Source organism: Phalacrocorax aristotelis, chromosome 2, assembly GCF_949628215.1.
Source record: "Phalacrocorax aristotelis chromosome 2, bGulAri2.1, whole genome shotgun sequence".
NCBI lineage: Eukaryota > Metazoa > Chordata > Aves > Suliformes > Phalacrocoracidae > Phalacrocorax > Phalacrocorax aristotelis.
Window position 1 is genome coordinate 42,565,075 of NC_134277.1, and position 25,077 is coordinate 42,590,151.

General features: G+C 45.0%; 1 protein-coding gene across 2 annotated transcripts; it reads left to right on the forward strand.

Annotated features, from left to right (window-relative positions):
• The first annotated feature begins 137 nt into the window (after positions 1–137).
• Positions 138–23,618, forward strand: NR1D2 (nuclear receptor subfamily 1 group D member 2). Of its 2 annotated transcripts, XM_075083242.1 has the most exons (8): positions 138–443; positions 3,848–4,108; positions 6,065–6,153; positions 7,135–7,279; positions 8,903–9,519; positions 12,964–13,149; positions 17,018–17,228; positions 21,910–23,618. In XM_075083242.1, the coding sequence occupies exons 1-8, from the start codon at positions 428–430 to the stop codon at positions 22,104–22,106; spliced, it is 1,722 nt and encodes a 573-aa protein (XP_074939343.1). In that variant the 5' UTR covers positions 138–427; the 3' UTR covers positions 22,107–23,618. The 2 variants fall into 2 exon arrangements, with proteins under 2 accessions (XP_074939343.1, XP_074939342.1); XM_075083241.1 differs by lacking the exon at positions 138–443 and having other exon boundaries at positions 3,772–4,108; positions 21,910–23,162.
• The last annotated feature ends 1,459 nt before the right edge of the window (positions 23,619–25,077 follow it).

The window sequence follows — 25,077 nt, forward strand, 5'->3', positions numbered from 1 at the left end:
GCGGCACTCCCCGCTGCCCCGCCGCCGCCGCAGTGCCCCCGCCGGCCCCGCACGCGCCCGCCGCACGTGAGCGCCCCCGCCCCGCGGCCCGGGCGGCGCGGAAAGTGTGTCACTGGGTGAGGGGGGCGGTCGGGGGCGGGGCGGGGCGGGGCGGGGCGGGCGGCGGTGCCGCACTCTGCGCGGCTCCCGATCGCTTTTGTTGTAAAGGGGAGGGCACCGCGGCGGGGACGGGCAGCAGCCGCCGCCGCTCTGACAGCCGACAGCGCGGCCGCCTTCCGCCCTCCCGCCGGCTGCATGTAGGGCTGCGGCGGGGACGGAGCCGGGGAGAGGGTGACCGAGCGGAGCTGAGCCGAGCCCAGCCAAGCCGAGCTCAGCCGTGCCGGAGCCCAGCGGGGCGCCGCCCCTGCCCCTGTGGGAGGAAGCCGCCATGGAAGTCAGCGCGGGTAAGCGGCGGGGCGGCCGCTGCGGCCGCGGGGACGGGACGGGACGGGAGGGACGGACACACACACGCACAGAGGCCCGGCGGGGCGCTCCCGGCGGGCGGGAGGGCACGGCGGGGCCCGGCCGGGGCGCCGGGAGGCGGGGGGCCGCGGAGGGTGGCGGCGGTGCCCGGCCCCGGCCCCGCTGGTGGCCGGCACGGCCGCGCGCTGCCTCACATGGACCCGCCGGGCGAGCCATGTGCGCCCTGTGTTTACGTTCCGCGCGGCGTGCCCGCTCATTGGCCGTGCGGGGCGGTGACGCGCGGATTGCATAATAGTGCCGGGGCGGCGGCGCGGGGCGGCTGGCGGCGTGGACACGTGAGGCGGGCGGGCGGCCGCTGTTTTGGTGACCTACATTCGGGGCGGCGGCGGAGGGGCGCGACGGGGACACGTGGGGCTGCGGCGCCGGTGGCTCCGCCCCCGCGGCGGGCGGCCCCGCCTCCGCCGCGCGAGGCCGCGGATGGGGGGGTGGGTGGGAGGAACTGGGGACACGGACAGACGGACACGGGGCACACGCGCACTTCGGCGGGGGCGCGGGGCCCGCACGCGCACGGCCGTGTGCGGCGGCGGGGCTGCCCGTTCGCCCCGCACGTGGCCCAGCCCGGTGCGCGGAGGCGGTGTTGTGTAACGGGGAGGGGGCGGCCGGGGGCAGGGCCGGACCGGGCCTTCCCAGCCCGGCGCCGCCTGACGGCGGGGGAAGCCGCAGCCCCGGTGCGGGGTGCGGTGCGGTGCGGCGCGGCGGGCGGGCAGCTGTCCGCACGGCGGCAGGAGGCGGGCGGGGTGAGACACGCACCCCACCGTTTTCTTGCCCTCTTTGTTACCGAGGGTGATGAATGCCGCCGGGGGAGCCCCTGCCGCAGCAGCAGCATCATCCTCGGGGCCGGTGAAAGGGTTAGTGACGTAGCCAGTTCGCCGCCTCCTTCGCGCCTCTGCGTCGTTACAACTAACTAAATCTCTCCGTAAATGAAATACGTGCACGTTGCGGTGGCCCCCTCTTAAGTAAACCCCCGCCGGTTAGGGCCCGAGGTGCCTCCGCAGCGGCGCAGCTCCGCGTAGCGCCAAAAGGGTGTGTTTTACCCCCCTCCCGCGGGTTCCCTGAGCGAAGCCACGTCACTCTGTAGACCCAGGGCTGCCCTGACCACCCAGCACTGGGGTCCCTCCCTGCGGGGTACCCGTGTGCGTGCACAGAGATCGCCGCGTCGGTGCTCTTTGAGTTGTCGCCCCATGCTGCGTAGGAGATCAGGCTTTTAACTGCTGATCAAACAAAAATAGGGCTTGTAGGGAAATGTAACTTCTAAAATAACAAAAATATTAGGAACCTGGACTATGACACAGGCAAGACTGCCAAGCTCTCTAGGGTATGGCAGCAGCCCGACCGTCTGGGGCTCCTCAGGCTTTCAAAAGACAAGGCGTGAAAACCCCCGTAGCCATGCTCTTTCTGTGCTTCCCTATGACATTCCGGTTACCCTTGAGGGAAAAGAGCATCTCTTCTGTTTTGGGTTTTTTTTTTTTTTTTATGAGGCTGGGTTTATAGATAGCAGGGCGGGGTGGCAGGGTGGGGAAACGTGGAGTTCCCTGCAGGGGCTGTGTTTGCGTGCCCTGCTCTGCCCCTTGCAGATAAGGATGGCGCCTGCTGGGAAACTCCGTGCCTCCCTTGGGCCAGGAGGACTGTGAGCTTTGACCTGGCACCTGGCAGAGGCGCGTGCAGCACCAGGGGATGGCAGGACCTTTGTCAAATAGGTGGTGCCTTACACTAGCACGGGTGTTTGACAGTGTCTTTTCCTTATGCTGTTGTGGAACCTGTGTGTCGTTGCAACCCTCCTTTCTCCAAAAACCTGTTCCTGGATGCATGCTATGCTGCATGGAGGATTTCTTAAAAAAAAATCTGTGCAGGACCAACCGCTGTGGTGAGGCGTAGGGGCACTGGTGTCCAGGAACGTGAGAAGCAGTCTGTGTGTAGTGCACGTGCCACACGACCGCTTGGTCTGACTTCTGCTCTGCGGTGGCTCTGCCAGGGGCTCCTGGGCTGCATGCTCTTTAGGGTGTTGGTTTCCTTGGTAGGGGAAAAAAAAAATAATCAAATGTTGAAGAGGAAATGGGCTGGTAAAACTGCCCTAGAAATGCTAAGAGGACCGTTATAGCTGATCAAAGTAATGAAAATTTGCAAGTCAGAATTTCTACCTGCAAGCGGTGATATTTCCAGAGTTGTATGACTCTGCTGCCTAAGAGGTGTAACAGCCTTTACCTGTGAGGAGGCGATGGCTGTGTAAGGGGCTACAGCCCTGACCTGCCATGCCAACTCAGTTGATGAAGGACTCTACTGATACCAATGCCTTTCTCCTCCAAAGGAAGCCAGTGCCTAGCTGTTTTAAAGTTTTTAATTCTTACTGGTGCATGAAGTTCCTTACTGCAATGTCCCGAGTTGTCTGTGAAGCTCCTTTACAGAGCAACACAGGCGTAAAACAGAGAAGATGCTAAGTGTAATTTATTTAAACAGTTGTGTAGCTTTTGCTGTTGAAATTTTGTGTGAAATATCAAAATGTTTTTATACTGACTTTTGAAGTGCTGTGTCTTGGAGACAGACTCAAATGAAGTGGAAACAATTTCGCTTGCTTACAAGCAAGAAAAAGGAGCCTGTGAAAAGCTAGAACTGCTCCCAGGTCTGCCTGAGGACAAAAAGCTGTTTGATCTGAGGGATTCTCAAGTGTGTCAAATTGCAAGACACGGCAGGACAGAGACTGTTTGCAAATAGCAGCCTGGCAGTTGGAGTTTAGCTGCTGCTAGAAATGCTACAAAGGCTTGCAGTCAGACAATGTTCAGTAGGCTAGCCAGGCTGCAGTGCTATTTCTTTCCCTTGCCCCCTTCCCTTCTGCATCGTGAGCACCTCCCAGCCCTTCCTTTCTGTGCCTCTGGCACGGAGCCTGCATGAAGTCTTTCTCTCTGCCCTATTTCTGTCCCTAACCTGGCTTGTTTGCATTCTGGCTCCACAGCGCTGTAAGATCCGTCTTTGCTCTGGCTCCAGAAGAGCTCTGCTCAGAGGGTGGCCAGGGAAACCCTCCCTGGGCTGCCCTGTGTCCTCTCCCTGTTGCCAGAACCATGGCTTGTTGCTCTGTCTTTTGGTTCTGCTGTTTCATCTCGACTTGGATCAGAGAAGGCTGATAAGATGGGAGAAGGGGATGGGGTGGATTGGGAGGTCAGCCATTGAAAACAAATGGAGAGAAGCAGGCTTGAGGGAGGGAGGGAAAGGAGTGCGCCCAGGAACACGTGATGGCTGGGTCTGGTGGTGCTGGGTCACAGCGTGGCTCACATGGCAGCGGTGCATGTCTGCTTGTTATGTCACTACGTGCCGCCTTTTTTTCTTGCCTTAGGGGGTGTGATAGCTTACATCAGCTCTTCAAGCTCGGCATCTAGCCCAGCCTCATGTCACAGCGAGAGCTCAGACAGCGGTTTCCAGTCATCCTCTTCGCCTGTACCATCTTCTCCGAACAGCTCCTCCTCGGAAAGCGGCTGCAACAGCCGGAGCAGCGAGGGCTCTGACGGGGCACCAAAGAGCGATCGGCTGGAGGAGACTATTAAAACAAACCAGTCGAGTGTTGCTGGTTTGTCAAAAGGCCATAATGGAGTCACAAGTACGTTTGGTGTCGATTCCTGAAACCACCATTTTCCCCTTATGTATTACAACCGGGTCCTCCGTGTGGGTTGCTGTGAAGGCATATAACAATGTCTCCACTTTTATCTTTTTGCATTATATGTATGGTAATACATTTGGTATTGCCATACAAATGCTAATAGATGGAGGTTCCATTGCTGCTAACTTCACACAGTCCATAAATACAGTCCAGCTTTACTTCAAATTTTCACTAGTGAAAACTGATCTTAATAAAAATCAAACACTTGGTTAAAAAGATGCAATAAAGTAAAGTTAATAGTGATCAGAAATTGCCTTCAGGAGTATTTAAGGAGCTGTCTCACAAATCTAGTTTCTCTGTTCTTTCATACTCCCTCCCCTGCCCCTTCACCCTCCCTTCCCCAGATTTCTCTGAGGAACAAAACAAATAAATTACGAAAACATTATATTATATTTACATAGCTGTAGCTGGGACCTTTGTCTTTTTGATTCCGAGTCTTAATTTGTGGGTGTAAAAAACAAAGTACTCGTAAGCTGGAATTAAAGGATAGCCTTTAAAATGCATTTTAAAATCTAGCTCTAGATATTTGCTTCACGCTTTTTTGGTAATTGGAGAAGATCAATGATAAAGAACTATATTTGAACAGTTTTGGAAGGGCAGGAATCAAACTGAGTACTGGAATGAGTGTTTCCAGAAACACTCAGCTGGAATTTTGACTAGTCTTTTGAACGCTGAATTCTTTTATTGGTAGAATTGTTTTATTATTTGGAGTTATTGTGAAGCTAGAATAAGTATCTAACAGTTCTACCTTAAAAGTATCTTTTTTAAAGTGTTCCTACCCTAAGTTCTTAGTAAGAACCTTTACTTCCTCTTAAAAATTCACTAGTAACAGGTTTTTGGTATCAGGGCAGAGGTTCCCGAAGATGAAACCTGTTGTAAACTGTTCAGATGTATAGATAGATAGATAACATTTTTAGCTCAGTACTTGCTGTGTTTAAAAAAAAAAAAGAAGTGTGGTTTGGTTCTTTTTCAAAACCTTAAAAAAAAAAAGTTTTAGTTCCTCTTTACAAATGAAACAGACATGTAAAATAAATTACTTCTCTGGTAAAATACGGTTCTGTGGGAGTATTTCCAGCTGTCTCTGTTGCTCGCTCTTAAGGTAACTTTGTGGTTACTCAAGTCACTGGTAAAATTCCCGTTGGCTTCAGTGAAACCAATGTTAGACCAGCACTTAGGACTTGCAAAAAATCTTTATTGACAAGCTGAAATAAAATAATAAATAAATAATAAAAAAACTCCAACCCCAAACCATGAGCTTATTTACAGGGCCGAGAAGGTGTTTTCAAGTTCAAGTGTGCAAGCCTGCCATTCTGGATATACACTCAAATGAGTAGTCTTTACAAATGTAGATATGGCTGAGTTACCCAGTCCAAAATTGTTATCAGATAGGTAGGGAGTATGGCTTATTTACAATATATAATAAAATAAAGTATCTTTTAATCTTCCTATTTTTAAGAAAATATGTTTATTCTCTGTTGGGGAAACTGCAGCCTTTATATGGGCATACTTGTCCTGATGGAAAAACAGACTGAGCCCAAACTTTGGTGGCCTAGTTAACTAAATGGCCCTTTTGAAAGTGTGTAAATGTAAGCAGACTTTCTTTTTCTACAGTTGAGTACAATGCTGCTGTGATTGAAAGTTCAGTGAATATGTGCTTTCTCTCTGTTCTGTTGAGTGCTCCATGTTTGTCTTTTTTTCCCCCCTCCCTTGCACCAGTACCTTCTGAACCGGTCAGGGATTTTGTACATTCTTGTTGTTTGTTCCTCTGCTGTATTTTTTTGTATGTTGAACTGACCTGACATATTTTGCTTTTACTCCAGGTTTTAAAAGCTGAAAACTTGTTCCTGCAGTTGTCATTGGTTTTCTATATCCTTGACTTTTCTGTTCTGATTCTAGAATTTAATGGCATGGTTCTCCTTTGCAAAGTGTGTGGAGATGTCGCTTCAGGATTTCATTATGGTGTTCACGCCTGTGAGGGCTGCAAGGTGAGCTATATTTCTGCTCACCTTTCTGCTGGTGAAATGCTCACGTTCTCCCCATAGGGGAAAAGGGGTGAACCTGCTAAAAAAAATTGGTATGCTTCTCTGTTAAACTTAAATCTAAGAAATTTCAGTCAGGGTATAAGTTGTAGGAAAAGGCAAACCACTTAGCAGTACCCAGCATTTTCTGAACTCCGCAGTACTTTCTGTTCTTGTCCCTTGTCCAGTCCTGCCTGACCTGGAGTGCATGGCAGAGAATAGAACTGGAGACAGAAGCGGTAAGGACTGTGTCACACAAGACATGTGAACATTAATTGCATTAAGAGATAGTGGGTGTGAGTTGTCACCTGGGCTGGGACACAGAACAAAACAGCTTTGGAAAAGCAGTTCTTTACCACGGGGCAATCCAGAACTGGGTGCTTCTTGCATGTTCACGCATCAGTAGATCTCTGTTTTCTGATACTGTAACACTGCCACTGTCTGTGAAGTTTATCAGCTTAAGGGTTGTGTGACAGAAACACCTTTGAAGGTCATGTGGTGCAACAGGATGGTTTTATTGACAAACTATGGAGATTGAAGTCAAAAGATCTGATTTTGACTTTCATCTTTGTACTTGGTGTCATAGGAGATTGAGGGATATATCCCCTCAATATATTAAGATATATCTTATAAACTGACAGTTTATAAGATATAGAGGTAATACTGGAGATATTTTGCTCTTAGGTGTGGACTACGCAGGGAACAACTTAGCATCTTCTATAAATAGAAATCATAACTAGTTTGCATTATACACAGATCACACATGAAGGGGGGAGTAAGTCATGAGGAATAGGAAGTTCTTCAAAATCACTTTGGGCCGATGGCTCTGAAGCAGCTGAGGAGACACAGTGAGGTTTTCTGTGCTTGTGGAGAGGTGAATCTTGCAGGAGGATTTGACATGCTGTAATAATAGTTGTGGGGTTTGTTTTTTTGTTTGTTTGTTTACAGGGTTTTTTCAGAAGAAGCATTCAGCAAAACATCCAGTATAAGAAGTGCTTGAAGAATAACAACTGCTCTATAATGAGAATGAATAGGAACAGATGCCAGCAGTGTCGTTTCAAAAAATGTCTCTCTGTTGGGATGTCAAGAGATGGTATGTTCCTCTGCTGAGCCCTGATCCTTTCAGAGGGAATCTGCTGCCCACCTCCAAAGCAATTGCTAAGGGTCTTAATGGCAGAAAATGGAGCCAGCCCTATTGTCAGGGACAGGTTTCTGGTCTGAGAGCGTTTAGATCGCTTGCCTTCTTGTTGTGTGACTCTCCTGGACTCGTAACATAATACTGGCTGCAGAGCTGTCCTCCTGCCTCTGGAGGCCAATGCAGTGGGTTGCACTGCAGTGGTCTGTTAGGGGGACAGTTGTAACGAGAGTCTTAATTTTGTTTTAATGAGTTAATATTTGTAGCTGTAACCTGCCTGAGTCTGAACAAGACTCTTCTCTCTTTCTTGTTTGTTTTTTTTTGTTTGTTTGTTTTGTTTTGTTACTGTTGCTTTTTCAATGAAAGGGAATTCTGCCCAAGTTGATAGCCTTAGAGTAATCATTGGAGAGCCTGAAGAGTTAGGTTTGGGTGCATGAGACAAGCATATAACTGCTCTGGTTTTGTTTTTGTGAGTTTTCTTTTTCCCCCCCTTTTCTTGGAGGGAAGGGGAATGCAGGGAGGAAAGGGTAATGTTGAGCTGGGTCTCTGACCACCTTGCTGACTATACACTCCTTGTGACTTTTTTTTAAAATGTAATGCTGAAAATGTCGTTCATGAGTCTGCTGCAACATACTGTCACAAACCAGGACTCTTCCTTCTGTTTCACTTTTTTATTTTCTCTGGGTGTTTATTTCGCAAGAAGTAGGAGTCTTGGGCTGTTAATAATTTAGTGGGTGGAGTGTTAAAACTTATTTTAAATAATTGTTCCAAGTTCTTGTTGTGCATAGGAGTTATTTCATCCCCTAGGCACTTGTTTGTGCATAAGGTTGCACCTGCTTTAATGAAAGAGATTTAGTTACATTAATGATGGACTACTGCATGAACTTAATTACACCAGTCGAAACTGGTTATAAGCCCTTGTAAGGCTGTGGTTTGACAGGATGGTAGAGGCATTTGTAGATTCCCTAGGACAGGGTCAAAAGAGCTGCAGCCACAATGATGCCCATCCCCTTGCCAGCAGAAAATGTCCGTGTTAAGGCAAAGTTATCAGGAAAATTTGCCAAGGTAAGCTTCATTCAGCATTGATTCTCTTAATTGTTTTGGCAAGCTATATAATTGGTCCATGAGGAGCTGTCTTGTAGGACTTCTATTCAAATATGCTATGAACTGTGTTTACATTCAGCTAATTGTCTGCTCACAAAGTTGTACTGTTTTAATTGATTCAGTCTTAAAGCCTGACGCTTAATTAACTAACACAACTGTGTCTATATCCCATAGCCAGGTTTGCTGCAAAAAGGGAAAAGGCTTTAGAGATTGTGTGCTTTAGAGCTGCTTTCTCTTTGTATGTAAACAACAGCATATATTTCATATCTTGCATCTATCCTATACTCGGGAATCTCCTTGGCTTCAGTGGTAATACCCCTGCTGTAGTAGTGGTGAGAGCAGTTAAATTCTTCCCTTAAAAGGCAATGTTTTTGGTTGGGGTGTGTATTCTGTATGTGTGCATGCTAACACTTTCAGGACTGACATTTGTTTTGTTTTGTTTTCTTCCCACCACTTTTCATTTCTCCACCTTGGTAGCTGTTCGATTTGGCCGCATTCCCAAACGTGAAAAACAGAGGATGCTAATTGAAATGCAGAGTGCCATGAAAACCATGATGAACAGTCAGTTCAGCGGTCACTTGCCCAATGAAGCATTAACAGAACATCAAGATCAAGCACCTCAAGAAGACCTTTCCTCCAAACCCAAACAAGAGCGGGAAACCATCAAAAGCCCTTCTCCCGCTCCTAGCACTGACATGGCTAAGGAAGAAGTGATTGGTATGGTCACTAGGGCCCACAAGGACACTTTCATGTACAACCAAGAACAGTCTCAAAACCCAGCAGAGATGATGCAGTCCCAGAGTGGGGAGAGAGTGTCAAAGAACACTGAGCAGTACATCTTGAGCAGCGAGCACTGTGTTAGTGGGCTTGGTGGCCCTCAGTACCCTGAAAGCGAGCAGCACCTTGGTGGACAGTACAAAGGGAGGAGCACAATGCATTATCCAGGTGGACATGCCATGTGTTTCACAAACGGCCACTGTATGAACTTCACCAGTGGTTATACTCAGCGACTGTGTGATAGGATCCCAGAAGATGGCTTTTCTCCAAACAAGAATACTGTTTACTCTTGCAGCACTGGAGGAAGAATGCATCTGGTATATTGATATCAATTGTTTGATTTGACTGAGTGAAAGGCTTAGTGATGGGTGTGATCCAGCTGTGCCTCGTTAGTCAGTGAAGCTGCACACAATTGGCACAACTGCTGAAACTGAAAATAGTGACACAAGTTTGATAGCACAAGTTGTGATGGAGAATAATGGCTCAAGTTGTGTGGAGGATTTGAAATCATACAAGTGATGGGGGTTCTTGGCTCAGTTTTTAGCCGACTCAAAGTAGACTGATGTCAAAAAGCATTGGTTGAAGAAAACTTACGAGGTTTTTAATTAGCTTGACTTAGAAATGAAAATGGATGTTAGGAGTTTATAAATTCCCTTCTTCACTCAATCCTCTTGGAGACTTCCCTTTAAAATACACTCAGATATGCTGTATTTTCCTTAAAGGTATTCAGAGCAAATTTCTGGGGTGAAACCTCAGGGCTAGGGTTTTAAGCCAGTCTGTTTGCACGCCTTCCTAGTGTGTTCTAAAATCTCTCTTGCCAGGTAGGCTGGGGTGGTTTTTTTGGTTGGTTGGTTGGTTTGGTTGGTGGGTTTTTTTTGTTCTGTTTTGTTTTAATGGGGATAGGCTTACTCCGTTATAGGCTCAGTGGGACTTAAAGGCTATGCATCCTTCTCCCCTAGAACATCTTCAAATCTGAACAGAGGCAGGAGGAAGATGCACAGCTAAACTGCTTGAGGGAAGTTCAGGGTCTTTTCTGTACTACGTACACAAATGAGGCACTGAACATGCTCCTCGGTACCTTAGATGACTTTGCTAGAGCATTTTCTCACTGAATTCTTAACAAGGACGCTTCTTGTTTTCTTGCATATGGGTTTGGCTTTTTTTTTTTTTTTGTCTTTCCTTAACAGGTCCCTCCTGGTTTGCCTTGCACCTGCTGTTTCTCTACCATTCAGGCAGCCGGTTCTGTAAGCCCCTTAAAATAGATTGTCCTTCTCTTTATCGCTCAAACCGCCTGGGTTGAGAGAACATAACATCCTCATTCTCATCCTGCGCTCCTGTTGAGAAGCACGAGCCCCTGACCTTTCTGAAGTACTTGAGCTGCCAGTGTTTTTCTTCCTTCTAGTTTGTAAAGAGTCTTCACAAGTTTTTGAAGGCCCCTGAAAGTCTCCGCATAGTGAAGGCTGTTTGTTTTGATACTGGATTTTCTTTTTTGTCGTTTTTTTGTTTGTTCATTTGTTTTTATTTCTTTGGCTACTGCATATGTGGACCATGCCATCCCTAGCAGGCTCTGACCTTAATTGCAGGCTCTGGGCACTACACCATGGCAAACAGTAATCATTCCCGACCTTTCTTCCTTGCAGGGAAAGTATGTGGAGTCACTACAACAGCATTCTTGGCACTCCTGAGAAGCAGAGGTTAAACCTGTCGGTATGGGCAGGCCGGGAGTGACGCTGCCTGCAGAGGCTCAAGCACTCAGTTTGACCTGTGCATAGTAGCTGCAGGGAGGTTTAACACAGCTGACGATGAGGAAGCAAACCCAAATCCAGCAGAGCACTGCAGGCCCCACTCTGCGTCCCTGAACGTGAATGAGGGTTTTGCCAGAGAACTCAAAGTAGGATCTGACAAAAATGAGTCAGTAGCTGTAAGGGAGTGTAATTAGGCTGTGAACCAGTATGGAGACAGATGTTCAGGGTTTGTTTTTTGTTTTTTTTTTTTTAACTCAATACCCCCACAACCAGAAAAGCAGAACAGGTCGTTCCTGATGAGGTTTGTCTAAAGAGAGCTAGTGACTGCACAGGGCAGAGGTCTCTCAAGAGAGCTTAGACATAGGGGTGGAAAGCGGCAATTCCCCATCAGGACCGAGTGCCTGGGAGCTAGGGTCAACCATGGTAGGATGAGAATCTGTAGTGGTTTTTGTGCCTGGTTCAGAGCAGGGTGCTGAGCCAGACATTCCTTATTTCCAGAGAGTACTGTATTTTTAATAACATCTGTGTGAACCATTGCAGTATCATGGACAGAGCAGTGGTTAGTGTCTGCTGTGCTTCTGACTGGGTGCCTAGACCTTTCTTTTTGCCAAAATACTTTTATTTTCAGTGTATGGAAAAGGTCCTCCTCTACCCCACAAGTCATCATTTGGTTTTGAGCGTTGTCCTCAGACACACAAATGGTGGTGTGATTTCACAGTTGAACCAAGAAATCTGCAATTCTGTTAACTTGTCCTTTGGGGAGAGCTTTCTGCGTATTGACTGCTCAGTTAGTGACTGATATTTGGGGGGGTAACCAACAAACAAGCAAACAAACAAAAAAAATGCCAAACAAACAACAAAACCCGAATGGAAATGTCTGTCTGTCTATCTCCGTCTTGGTTTCCCTAGCTGTTACCAAATAGATATGCACACATGCGTGTATATACCTGTTGAATACATTCTTGTAATGGATCTTGGGACCTTCCGTGCAAAAAATTGCTAGGCAATTATCAGGTTCAGGAAGCCCTGAAAAGCATCATAGCTCTGAGGAATTACTAATCTATTTCACTGTTTCTATTTGCTTTGCTGATGTTATATAGGATTACATGAACAGTTCAGTATACTTGTGAGGAATACTTAAAGGAATTTTCATCCTTGGTGATAACAGGTGAAATGAGTATTGAAAGGTTTAAACTTTCTTAACAGATTTAAATTTTAGAAAGCAGAACTGAAAGTATCTCAGAGCATCTGGTGGGGTTTTACAGAGGGAATTTATTGGCAGTCAGCCTTGACTGATATGTCTGATCTCATTGCAATGAATTCGGACTTTCTTACAAACATACAGCAATTTTTTATATAAAAGAAAGAGCATTTTGTCAGCTTGTGACTGAGCAAAACTGGAACTGGTGTTCCTTGGTCGTCCTTCAGTGATACGTGTAAAAGCAAACACGTAGGAAGGGAAGGTTGTCCTAGTAATGAGGGTGTAAACCTGTGACTCAGGAAACCAAGGCTTGGTTCCTTGCTCTGGTGTTGACACTTTTGTCACCTTGACTGAATCATTTTAGTTGCCTGAAAAACAAGAAGGGTACTTGAGACTGAATGTAGTAGTGACTGTGAGATACAATCGATTGATTGTGAAATTGAGATTAATTGTCAGATTATAGGGATAATACAAATAAGAGAAATCCAGATGTCAGACATGAGTGACATCAGGGAAGAACAGCATAATCTGGGTTCTCTCGAGTCTTTTGCTATAAACAATGTTGGCATTTAAAAGGTCAGCAAATTTAGAAACAGACTGCTAATGGACTGCCGTGGGGTTTTTATTGTTTGTTTTTAAAGGGAGAGGGAGAGATCCAGTTGCTTTCAGAGCCGACTGAGGAATACTGATATTTTTTCCTCTATGTGTCATTGCAGAGTTTTCTTGAAGAATAAACCTGCTTCTTTCAAGTATTTGTCAGTATTTGGAATTATATCTTTAAGAGTTGCTTTCTGCCTATGTTTTGTAAACATCAGGTCTGCCCAATGAGTAAGACTCCCCACGTGGACCCAAACAAGTCTGGCCATGAAGTCTGGGAAGAGTTTTCCCTGAGTTTTACCCCTGCGGTGAAGGAAGTGGTGGAGTTTGCCAAGCGCATCCCAGGTTTCCGAGATCTCTCCCAACATGACCAGGTCAATCTTCTGAAGGCTGGGACCTTTGAGGTGAGACCACTGTGTGTATAGTGTGGACCTGACAAGCTTATATCAGTCTGACCCCCTAAGAACAAAAATAAATAGAACTGGGTTATATTGGGCAAAACCAGCTTGTTTGTGGATGCTAGCTCTGAGCTTTCCTTTAAGCTGATGGTGTCCCATGCTTCTGTTTGGTCAAATCTTGGTGAGCTGTCCCTCTACCAAGTAGCTCAAAAGTGCTCAGCCCTTTTACCCATTCCTTTTCCCTGGGCATTAATAAATGACTAATGAGGAGTTTCTTGGCTTTGTATAGGATTGGTTACTTTGATAGCTACCTTTGCTTACCTGGAGAGAAGCAGACTGTATCTGGAAGGGTGGATGGTTTAGAAAGCTACCTGTTGACTTACCAGTTTTGTAGAGGAATGTGTTTTTCACTCTGTATGCCCTTCCTTCTGCCACTGCACTCCCTGCCAAAGCCAGAGCATCCATTCTGACCAATCACCTTTGCTAGCAGCTGGGTCTTGCTGAAGCCTCCATCTCCAGAGCAGTAATGCTGGTAACTAGCTGTCCTGCTGCAGCTCTGTAGCTAGTGTGTGCCAGTGGCAGCCTGGCTTACTCTAGACTAGTCCCAGCAGGTCCTCGTGGTTAATTTCACCCACTTGTGAGCATGACATATACGTGAATTAGTGGTGTTAAATTGGGAATGACACCACAGAGCTTGGTCCTGTTTTATAATTAGTGACCTTCACCAGGGGACCTTTAAGTAAAGGTTTTAGTTGCTCTTCCAGAGTCTTGTGTCTGTTGGAGACCATGAACATTTCATAAGTATGCAAATGTGAAGCATAAACATAGAGGACTAGAGGAGCTGAAATCCCAAGTATTCAGTGTTACTGTGCTTTTCTGGGGAGGGCAGCGTTGGTGATGCTTTTGCTTTTGTTTACTTGATTTACTCTTTCAAAGAGGAATGCTGGATTTTGTATTTACCTGAACTGAAGAAATTTCTGGTGTAACGTGTTGGGTCTTTTATCTGCATTTATACAGCACAGTTCTAAAATGGACAATTGTTGGGTTGGAAGGTACAAGTTATACTGGAAGACTTTATGCCTGGAGCGTGTCAGTTTCTTTGTTTCTTCCATTTTGCTGTCATGTATTTTTTGTCATACTTATTCTTGAACTTTTAATATTCATCTACAACTCCGGTAGCTAAAGACTGTATTTTCACTTCTTCTGCTACAGCCTCTTATGTTGCTGTTCACATAACACAAAAATGTTGGTTCCTTCCTCTGCAAAGTGGTATACTGTCCAGTGCCCTCAAGGAGGGTGGAAAATCAGGCTTGAACCATTCCGATAACGTAAAGCCAAACCTTTGTGTTTTGCAAGTAAAATGTTTTGTCTTGGCCTTTCTTCACCTTAAGTTTTTCACAAGCCTCATTCGTATGCCTTTTTGCCAGTTACAAGCACTGCTGATAAGAAGGTTTCTATATCCAAGGGAATTAATAATAAAGTGTGGCTGCATACTTATCCCTATTCAGTTGTTTATGAGAAACATTAATGATCTCTTTTAGTGAGCTGGTACCTGTAGTTACAGGCCTGTGTGGCATCTTAGCAAAAGGAAAAAAAAAAAAGCTGCAGAGAGCAGTGGGGGAAAAAAAACCCAAACCAGGATTAATAAGCCATTGTAATAGAGGTGGAAGCGTTTTCAAAGCCTGGTGCATACAAGATCATTTCTGTCTTCTGGGTAACTAAGCTAGGATATCCCAACATCTGCATGTTAATAGAAGAACCTGAGTAAAAGTACTGCCTCTGAGCCTATTTGGCTCCCTTGGGCACCAGTATGTGGCCATCTTGGCACTGTGCTTACCAGCAGCTCGTACTGAAGGAGTGCTTGTTCATTTGGGGGTAGGAAGACGCATGGAGACAATGCTGGTGCAGAAGCAGCATAGCTATATATATTCACACATAGGTAAGCTAAAAAGCCCTCTTAGAACTGGGAGTACTGGGGAGCTCAGTTATCGTGGTGGCATTTGCATGGTTTTGTATGGGAGCCAGATCAGAAATAGCAGTGATCCTCAAATAAGGAACTCAGCTGGATTGAACAGATCCTCCACAAGCCCCCACTCCAAATGTAGTTGGTGGTAGAACTAACGAGCCTGTTGAATCCATTGGGTGGTGACTCAGTTTCTCCACAGACTCACAAACTTGGGAATTTGGCTGCAGGTGGTGGGGAAGTGAGCAAGCATTTCCCTGTGTGGAGGTTTTTGTGTGCTTATATTGCTGTTGTCAGGTGGTAGGGTTGATCAGGTATATCCCTAGCATGCACAAATAGGAGTCTGGCTTGAAGTGGGACAAGACAAATCAATCATGTGCTATACTGTAGTCTAAACTGTTCTTCCTTGGGTTACAATGGTGACATTGAAATCTATAGGCAAGGTCTTTGCCTTAGTAGTAAGTCAACACAGCTTTGTGGGCTTCAGTTTTGAATACCAGCATTAATACTGGTTGCTTATTATTTAAAGATCATGTTTCTAAAGCCCAGTTCTGTAAGGGGAATACTGTTTTCAACTGAAAGATTGTTGAGTATCTGGTGGTTCTGTGCTAATGCACAAGTTCAGCTTTGTCTGCCCTTTGTCTCCTTTTGTTGTATTCTGAGGGCATCTGCACCTAGGTTTCTGCCTAGGTTTCTGCACTCTGTAGTTAATGTCATCAAAGCACATATAGCTAAGCTGTCAAAGGTGAATAATACATAGTGCTTATGTGTCCATGAAGATTGCTGCATGTCATTTGGCTGTTAAAGTTTAGGAGCAGGTTGTGTAACGTGCATGAATGGTGTTTGAATTCTCAAACATTTTCTTTTTTTTTGAACCCTCCTTTTTTAAGCTTGTCAAAGGCACTAGTCTTTGCTGAAAACCTAGTTCTCCTCTCATCTGTAGTAAACATTTAAATTAATTCAGTTACGTAGGGTAAGTGAGAAGAGACAACTGTCACACCAAGAGATTACAGCAAGTCTGAAGCTTTAACCAATGCCAGTTGGTTCACTTTCTCCAACTAAGAAGGCTGTTCTGTGTACCTTAAACCTTGAAAATGTAAATAAGGTTGTTGAACATGAGCAAATGAAACTTTACAAGCCATTCCAGAGGGAAACATTTCACAGTACGACTGAGAAACCACAAGAGAAATTTCAGCCTAGAGGGGTAAGTTCAGCACATGTCAACTGCTCCAGCCCAGGTGCTTATACCAAAGGGGTATTCCCAGCTGCAGCTACAGACCAGGTGCCGTTTCAAGCCCTGCTTCCCTAGCCTTTTGAAGGCCGTACATGTGGCTCCTTTCTACCAGAGCTCATTAACATTCCTGTGGGTACAGCGATGCGGCATGGTACTTTCCCAAAGAATGCCTAGTGGGCCAGATCATCAGGTGGTGTAAATCAGCATTGTTTCAATGGAGCTGCTCCAGTTTACGCCAAGCGAGAATCTGGTTCAATACCTTCATTTTGCTCCTCCTAAGTGTGGCCAAGAAAACATTTCTTTTAATTCTCTGTATGTCTTTGGCTGTTCGGTGGCTTAAGCAAGCTGTCCTACTGGCATATTTATGAATGGCATTGTCTTTGTGGCTCCGGCTGTCTGAGGCTTCAATTTTAATTTTCCTCCCTTTCATGTGCTATAGCTCCTCCCCTGCATCCACTTGCTAATTTTTTCACTTGTTTATTTCTCTCAGACTACTGGGCCAGAGCTTGCACTGGTTTTTACAGCTCAATAGCATGCTGACAGTTTCTGTATAGAATGCTTGTGCAGCGGTTAATGAGACGGTTTGAATGACGTTAAAAGGTTTAAATTTTTCTTTGGCTTTTCTAGAAATCCACCTATATTTATATGTTTTTGTTGTTCTTTTTTTCTTTCACCAGGTTTTAATGGTACGGTTTGCATCTTTGTTTGATGCAAAGGAACGTACCGTCACCTTCCTGAGTGGAAAGAAGTACAGTGTGGATGACTTGCATTCAATGGGAGCTGGTGATCTGCTCAACTCAATGTTTGAATTTAGCGAGAAACTAAATGCCCTGCAACTTAGTGATGAGGAAATGAGTTTGTTTACAGCGGTTGTCCTGGTATCTGCTGGTAAGGAGAGAAAGTTAACTTGTACCTCTGCCAAATTTTGAATATGCCGCTCTATTAAAAGATTTCTATAAAATGTATACCCCGTTATTTCACACCCAAGTGCAATTTAGTAGGTTTTAAGCTACTAGCCGCCTGTAATTTACATTTTTTACATACCTGTTCTTTCTAATATTGCCTTTTGGAAAAATGTGACAATGGACTTATACTTTCCTACTGCTTTCTATAGAACGCAAAAATACATCTTACAGCTACCCGATGGCTGTTTAGAAGCTATTTGTCTGACTCATCCAAGTTTCACAAGAACAGCATCAGTGAAATTACTCCTGACTTGCACAGCCTAAGTCTTGGGATAAGGTGGTATTTTTACTTCCAAGTATCGTCACTGAAGTCTATTGCATATCTTTCTTAAGTCTAAATCCAACAGTTTGATCTCTGCCTATGTCAGCAAGAAAGCCCTATTTATCTGCATCGTGACTTCTTACTGCTAAAAGTCTGCCAATCCACTCACATCTTCACCAGCCTCATATCTTGTTTCAGTCCCTGGAAATACAGAACACCCTGGCCCAGGTTCAAAGAAGGATTAAGCACCTACTTCTGTAGTATTATCTAAAGCCTCAAATTAGGCACATTAGCTCTGCATATAATGCCTGGAATACAAGATGCAGAATCGCTGCTTGCTGGGTAAGGAGCTCTCTAGAGGTAACTGGCAGGAATGCCAGTTAATAATAAGTAGTGCCCACTTATACAACAAGCCAGCACTTGGGTGCTGCTCACTTCTTGAGCAAGTGCACCTCTTCCACAGGAGTCGTTTAGACCCACATCGTTCATATCAGGGAGGGGTACCCCAGGCATGGTGCCATAGTCACATGAAGCCTCTGTAAACAAGGTGGGACAGTTCAGCCTAATAGCTTTTGTGCATGGCCTAACTGAAATGTGGTAGCACAGGATGGGACAGCTGCAGTCTCTTCAATTTGTAAGCGGTGGTATTGAGGAGAGGGTGGTACAGAGTTCGCAAGCTTCAAAAGCCATAACAAATGGCAGCATGAAGGAAGCATGGCACTGTAGTCTGTTAGTGAAAATGTTCAGGTAGCAGAGAGAAACCTGGGGTTTTACTTGCCTTTCCAAACTCAGCTTTACATATTCTATTCAAAAACTGAATTGACAAGAACTAGAGACAACCCTTAAAATAAGGACTGAGGCTTGGTTGCCTCTTCCCTCCTTTTGCAATGTTGTAACTAGGCTACAGCCATGCTTCTTGCTTGCTCAGCTGCTAGGCCCTAGAATATCACAATCTCTGTGCCACCTGTTTTGAATGTAAATGGCCGAATCTGTTCTGTTAGAAGTGCTTCTAGCGCAGAGCCAGCCCCCGCCCCCCCCCAGCCTTTTAAATACTGCTCCGTGCTCTTGCTAGCTCTCAGCAGGGCTTAGCTTTAGGGCTGGGATGTAATACGTACAGTGCCTGATGTCAGAGCTGTGCAACAGGACAAAAAGAGGAGGTGTTTTGTATTCAGGCTTCTTGCAGCTGCTGAGGATTTTTCAAATCATAGCTTTGGACATTATTGCTACCTATCCTGGCTCCCTTGTGATCTGATCTGCAGTCTGATCACAGCCTTCCTGGACATCTTCACAAAATACTTCTAGGGTTTTATAAAGTACAGCTTCAATAGCCTTTTAACTTTTGGGCCCAAACTTGCATTTGCACCATATTCCAGACACAGTAGTAACCTTGATGGTCGCTGAGCCCAGCAATTCTCAGATAACCTCGCTCTAGCTTGCAACTGTATCGAAATGCTGCAGTTGTTACTTGCACAGGTGAGTAAGTGAGCAAGCTTCACACTTGAGCAGGTACCTAAGAAGATCAGAAGTGCCACCAACAGAGCTCCTGGGGAAGATGCTCTTTAGCAAGGCCTGTTGTGACAGAACAAGGGGGAATGGCTTTAAACTAAAGTAGGATAGATTTAGACTAGATATAAGGAAAAAAACCTCTTACTATGAGGGTGGTGAAATACTGGAACGGGTTTCCCAGAGCGGTAGTGGAGGCCCCATCCCTAGAAGCATTCAAGGTCAGGTTGGACAGGGCTCTGAGCAACCCGATCTAGTTGAAGATGTCCCTGCTCACTGCAGGGGGTTGGACTAGATGGCCTCTAAAGGTCCCTTCCGACCCAAACCTTTCCGTGATTCTGTGCTCACAGTGCAAGGCCTTGGACCAAGGAGAAGGTGCCTGTAGAACTGAAGGATTGTGGGCATCTGTTGATCAAAAGATCTTGAAAGACAGATCCCCTGCACCCCACTCCTCAAGGAATGTGACCCAGTGAGTCACTTCCCATAAGGTGGAGGCGGAGCTAGAGAGAACTACCTACCTAGTTAGAGACGGAGGAAGAGTTGAGGAACAGCATCAGAGAGAATGACGTGGAGATGCAGACAAAGGCAAAAGATGCTGTAACTGGAAGAAGAACTGAAGGTGGAAGAATAAGGACATGGAGGCTTCATCATCTCAGAATGAAAGTTACTTAAGAGAAGATTGAAAGGAAGATAGTAGAGTAGTCCAGATTTACATCAGTTCCAGCAGCAGACAGGAGTGTGTGACCGTTGAATCCTGATTAAGTGATCCAGAATATAAAATGCCACACTGCAGTTGTTAAAAATCTTTTAAAAATACTTTTAGTTGTCTAAAAATAATAATAAAAAAAAGCCAGTGGAAAAAAAAATGTTCATAACTCCCTAAATAGCGCCAGTGGGAGAACACTTGTCAGAAGCATCTCTGTATAACACTGGATGAATAACCGCTCTTCTGAGTGATATTTTGAATATACAGAAAGAAAAAGCAGGGCCATACAGTGAGGATGTGGGAGTATTTCTGGTAGTGCTGAGGAATTACCTTGGTACCATTCCAAAGGAAGAATGCTTCACCTCTAGCTTCAGTTAGCTGGATGTGTTGAAGATAGAGGGGAGATAGCAAGATGGATCATGGACACTGAAGGAGAAAGAAGCAAGGCTGAAAGAGCGTGGTTCATGCAGGTCTAGAGATCAGATAATCTCTTAACTGAGGGTGATGCCATGTGCTAGAATAGAAAACACGCACCTTCTATTATTCTCTTATTGGGATAGTACTAACAAAAACTTCTGCTGGTCACTGGGAGCAACTGGAAGTAGAGTGAGAGGGAGGAGAAAGACTTGGGCTAGTTGAAGAGAGGAGGCTACAGTAACTCAACCGAGGCAGCCGGGAAAGACTGGACTGCATTCTTCTGCCTTCAGAGGCAAGGCAGTACCGCTGTTACTGCACAGAGCTTTTGAGAAACCTTATCTGGCATACTCTGTGCAAATGTCATCATCCCTGCTCAAGGTAGAGCAGACCTAAAGGTTTTGCAAAGCAGGGGGCAAGTGGGATAGTTTAACAAATAAAGGAAGAGAGGCATCTCTTCACTCGTGCTCTGTTTGAGAGCAGCTATCAAATGTGATGGAAAATCTTCACGGAAGAGTGGAATATGTGCTAAAAAACATCGTTTGATATTAAAAGTTCCTAATTGTCAAAGATTCTGGAATAATCTTTCTAAAGGAACAAAACACATTGACTGCTTGAAGATGGAGCCTTAAGTGGATTATATAGCAATTTTTCTCATAGTGGTAGGGAACTGCACTGAGTAGTCCAGGAGGACTTCCTAGACTCTGTTCACCTGAGAAGTTTGACTGGAGTGACGCTGACAGCATAAGGAAGGGATTCCCCCTCTGACTGTACAGTCTGACTCAGTGCTACTCCAGAAAGCTGTTGTCACTCTGTGTCCCAGTTCTGCAAAGTGCTTAAGTACATGTACACATCAAAGCACATTCCTCTTCGTGTCTGTCACTCGTGCATGCATGTGCCCTGCTGAATTTACATAGCGTTTAAGAAGAGAGGCTACAGCTTGGGAAAAACAGCTACTGTGCATGGTTATTAGGTGAGATGTTTTGCTTTAAAAATCATCCTTTTAAGCATCTTACTTGGGTTGCACCTCAGGACAACAGGCATGTTCTTAAATACAGCTTTCTTGAAAGAGATGCTTCAGGCGTGCTGTGAGTGCAGCATGAGAAAGCATAATATTTTTATTGATGTTGAAATTCTTTTCTTCCTCAGTTGGGAATTTTTGGGTGCATTTCATTTCATCATGTTCAGTGCTTCTGAATGCACTCAGAAATAGTGCCCAGTCATGTCCAGACTTGTACTCCCTTTGCCCCTTGGGGATCCTGTTGTGCAGAGATGAGTGTGGCTTACCCTGAGTGGGATTTCCCCCTCAACCATGAACCTCTGATTTAAGTTTAGGGTCTGTGTCCAGCCTTGGGAAATCTTTGAAATTTTTACTTCATTGTGCCCTGTCTCTCTCCTTGAGCTGAAAGTTGTGATTCAGCAAAATATTCAAGTGTGTCCTTCAATCTGTCCTTTTCTGGAAACACGGGTAAGTGACGGCAGGGAAGGTGATTGAATGCTGCCAGTTCAGTGTGAGATTGATACTTTGCGAAGTTGACCCTAAATAATGCTTGAAAGACTTTTAGTATGTGGGTTTGAAACTTCTGGCATAGATATTTAATTTTTCTTGTGCTTCTTAATTTAGTGAGTGATTCTTGTGGCTTTATGTTGCAAACTACTTCTGTTCAGTCTCTTTTTTTTTTTCCTTCTCTTTTCTTCTCTCTCCCCCTCCCTTTTTAGATCGCTCTGGAATAGAAAATGTCAATTCTGTGGAGGCACTTCAGGAAACACTAATCCGTGCATTAAGGACCTTAATCATGAAAAATCACCCAAACGAAGCCTCTATTTTCACAAAACTTCTTTTGAAATTACCTGACTTGCGTTCCTTAAACAACATGCACTCTGAAGAACTCTTGGCCTTTAAAGTTCACCCATAGGCCTTTAGGTCTCATTTGTACTTGGACTTGCCTCGTGTTAAACTGTTTTGTGCTAAACTATGTATTTATACAGTTGTACCACTTGTTGGAGAGGGAGAGTTCACAGACTGTGAATAATTGATAGCTGTCCCATAACCATGCAATAACGCTTCAGCAGGTGCTTTCAGCTATCAGTGGCGCAGCGTTCAGAGTCCTCCAAGACGTCCAGACCCAGCTGTGCCGCATTTCTGCAGAAGAGGTTGCGATGAGCCCAAGTAAATATGGACTGTTCTTTCACTTAGAAAAAAGAACCACCACTGCCCTCTCATGTAAACTGAATGCGAAATAGCTGTGTATGTGCATACGGAGCATGGAATGGGGTGGGAACAACCCTGCGCTACTAGGAAAATGGAAGAGCTGATTTAATTGGTCTTTCACTTATCTAATAGATGTTATGTCTGTGTCTCTTGATAACTCACTCATGGTTTCACTGTTGTTATTCCATTAAACCCGATGGAATGATTTCAGCCTGCACCAACTCTTCACTGAGCGTGTGTTCATGCCATGTGTATATAATATAAATAGTTAAGTAATGAGTGTTTATGGCTATATAAAGTACAGAGTTGTGTGTATATATGTGTATGTATATAAATAGTTCTATACATAAAGTATACATATAATTTCTTCACAATATTTTAAACTGTGAAGGAATTTAAACTTACAACAGAAGGTGATCTATGGAAAGAACCAAATAGATGCACTTTGCATATTGCTGAACTAATTATCTGAGCATTTCTAATTTTTAGAAAACATCAAATTTGCATTAATATGCTGTGTTTGTTAGTTTAAAAACAAAACAACAACAACAACAAAAACCACCACCAGTGGCACCAAAGGGGCAGAGTTAGCTTCAACTTCCACAATGGTTTTGGAGAAAATCTCGAGCGGAGATGGTTGGTAGTGGCAGTAATGAGAGTGATTGTCCATTGCCACTGAAGTTAAAGAAGCACCAGCTGCTCTTCAGAAACTTCAGCACAGCCAGAAAGAAACTGTCAGATGAGTAACAGCATCTATCAGAAAAAAAAAAAAAAAAAAAAAAAGAGAGAAAAATGTATCCATGGTTGCGTTTGGGTGGATGTGTGTTCTGTGACCATTTATTTCTTGTAAAACATCGTTTTGCTGCCTCATTGCTAAATGAGTACTGAACACAGGAGACATTCCCCATGTCCTTCCACAGTTTGGGCCTTGTGGCTCCCATGCCTGTTCTTCTGGAGCTCTCCAGGGGTGCGTGTGCATGTGTGTGCGTGCGTGTATGTGCGGAGAAGGTGCACTGGATGGTCTGGATTTTTTTTTTCTTAAAAAAAACACCACAAAAAAACAACCAAACAAATGGGACTTTTTTTGTTGTTTATGCCAGTAGCAAATTACAAAGCAGATCCTCAAGGCTTGAGATTCTGCTGCTTTTTCCATCTAGGAAAGTGGCTCTCTATGGGTTTTCTCTGTAGCAGGACCTGGCACCAGAAAAGAGAGATTAAAAAAAGTCAAAGCAGTTGTGTTAATTAGTTATGTTTATGTTTTGCTGATGTGGGAAGAAGATGCTCCATTACCCTTGTGTTTAGTTAACTTACCTTAGAGGTAGCCCTCTGGGTTTCTAGCGTTTGGTAACACTACTCTGCAGAGGGAGAGACCTCTGTTACTGCATTTAGATATATGCGGTAGTTGAGGCCAGGAGCCAGAAAGCGATCAGACTGCAGAGCTCCTCCTCGCCGTGCAGGAGCAGCTCTGGCACAGCGGTGAGTCGATGGGAGCCCTTGTGCCTGCCGCGGAGCTGGAGCAGAGGCAGATCCCTGCCTGCCCCTGAGCATCAGGAGCTGGGCAAAGGAGGGGAGGCTCGTGTCCCGCCACGGCTCCGGTCACCTTTGGGCTGGGGGATTGGCCGTCGGAAAGTGGTAAGGAGTGCTGGCCGGGGGCCGAGAGCAGGAGGGGGCCAGTGCGTGGTGAGTAAGAGCTGGGGAAAATTTGGCTGTAGCCTTGGCTAAGGAGCAGAAGAGCCCACCCTTTCCCCTCCACCACAGCTGCTGCAGGGAGAGCTGTCCTGCATCAAGCTACTTCAACCACTGGATAACAGCCCCTTAATACATACAGTTTTGCTATCCAAATGTGCTATCGGGGCATATTGTCCTAATTTCTGTTAACAGTCTGTATCCTACCAGTATTATTTGTTTGAGAGCTTCACTGAATTTCACACTGAACCGTTCAGACTTTAGAAAGGACACGGTCACATGTTTTGTATTATTTAGGAGCTGAAATGACTTCTTTGTAGACCCCATTTCAAACGTGGAAAGTACAGTTAACCCTTGGTTGTTTTGGGAGGGAAGGAGGCTTCTTACAGAGATTGCCACCCTACAACTGTATTTTGTTGTGTTTTGGGTTTGGATTTTTCCTTTTTTTTTTCTTCTTAAAACTGTATTATTAAGCCTTTAGGAATGTATAACCAGGACTGAGTAATTACTGCTTATTAAACTTTTAGTTAGATTGACCATGTATGCCTATAGATAGATATTCTAACTTGTGCAATTTCATTTGAAATAATCTTCCTGTACATAATGGAAAAACTCATGTAACAGAAAAAAAGCCCCAAGCAGATTGACTGAACAAAAAATTTGATTAAAGCATGGTTCAAAAGTGACCCACGTATTACAAACCCTAGCTGGGCTCTTAGAAGAAAATCTAAACTCATCGTGTTAGCTGTGTGCTGTGAGCTCTTCTTTTACTGTGTCACTGGTTATACACTTGTTAAACGCTGAGATAATAGACTTCATGCCAGGCATTTGAGTACTGTAGATTGGGTCATTGCTGAGAGATTAATGTACTGTATGACTTAAATGAAATTTTTATTCTTGATTTTATTCTTGATTTTGTTCTTGTTTTAAAAGATTAAATATGGGCATTATGTCAGCGAGCTAAACTGTGTTTTTGTGTTCTTTGTATT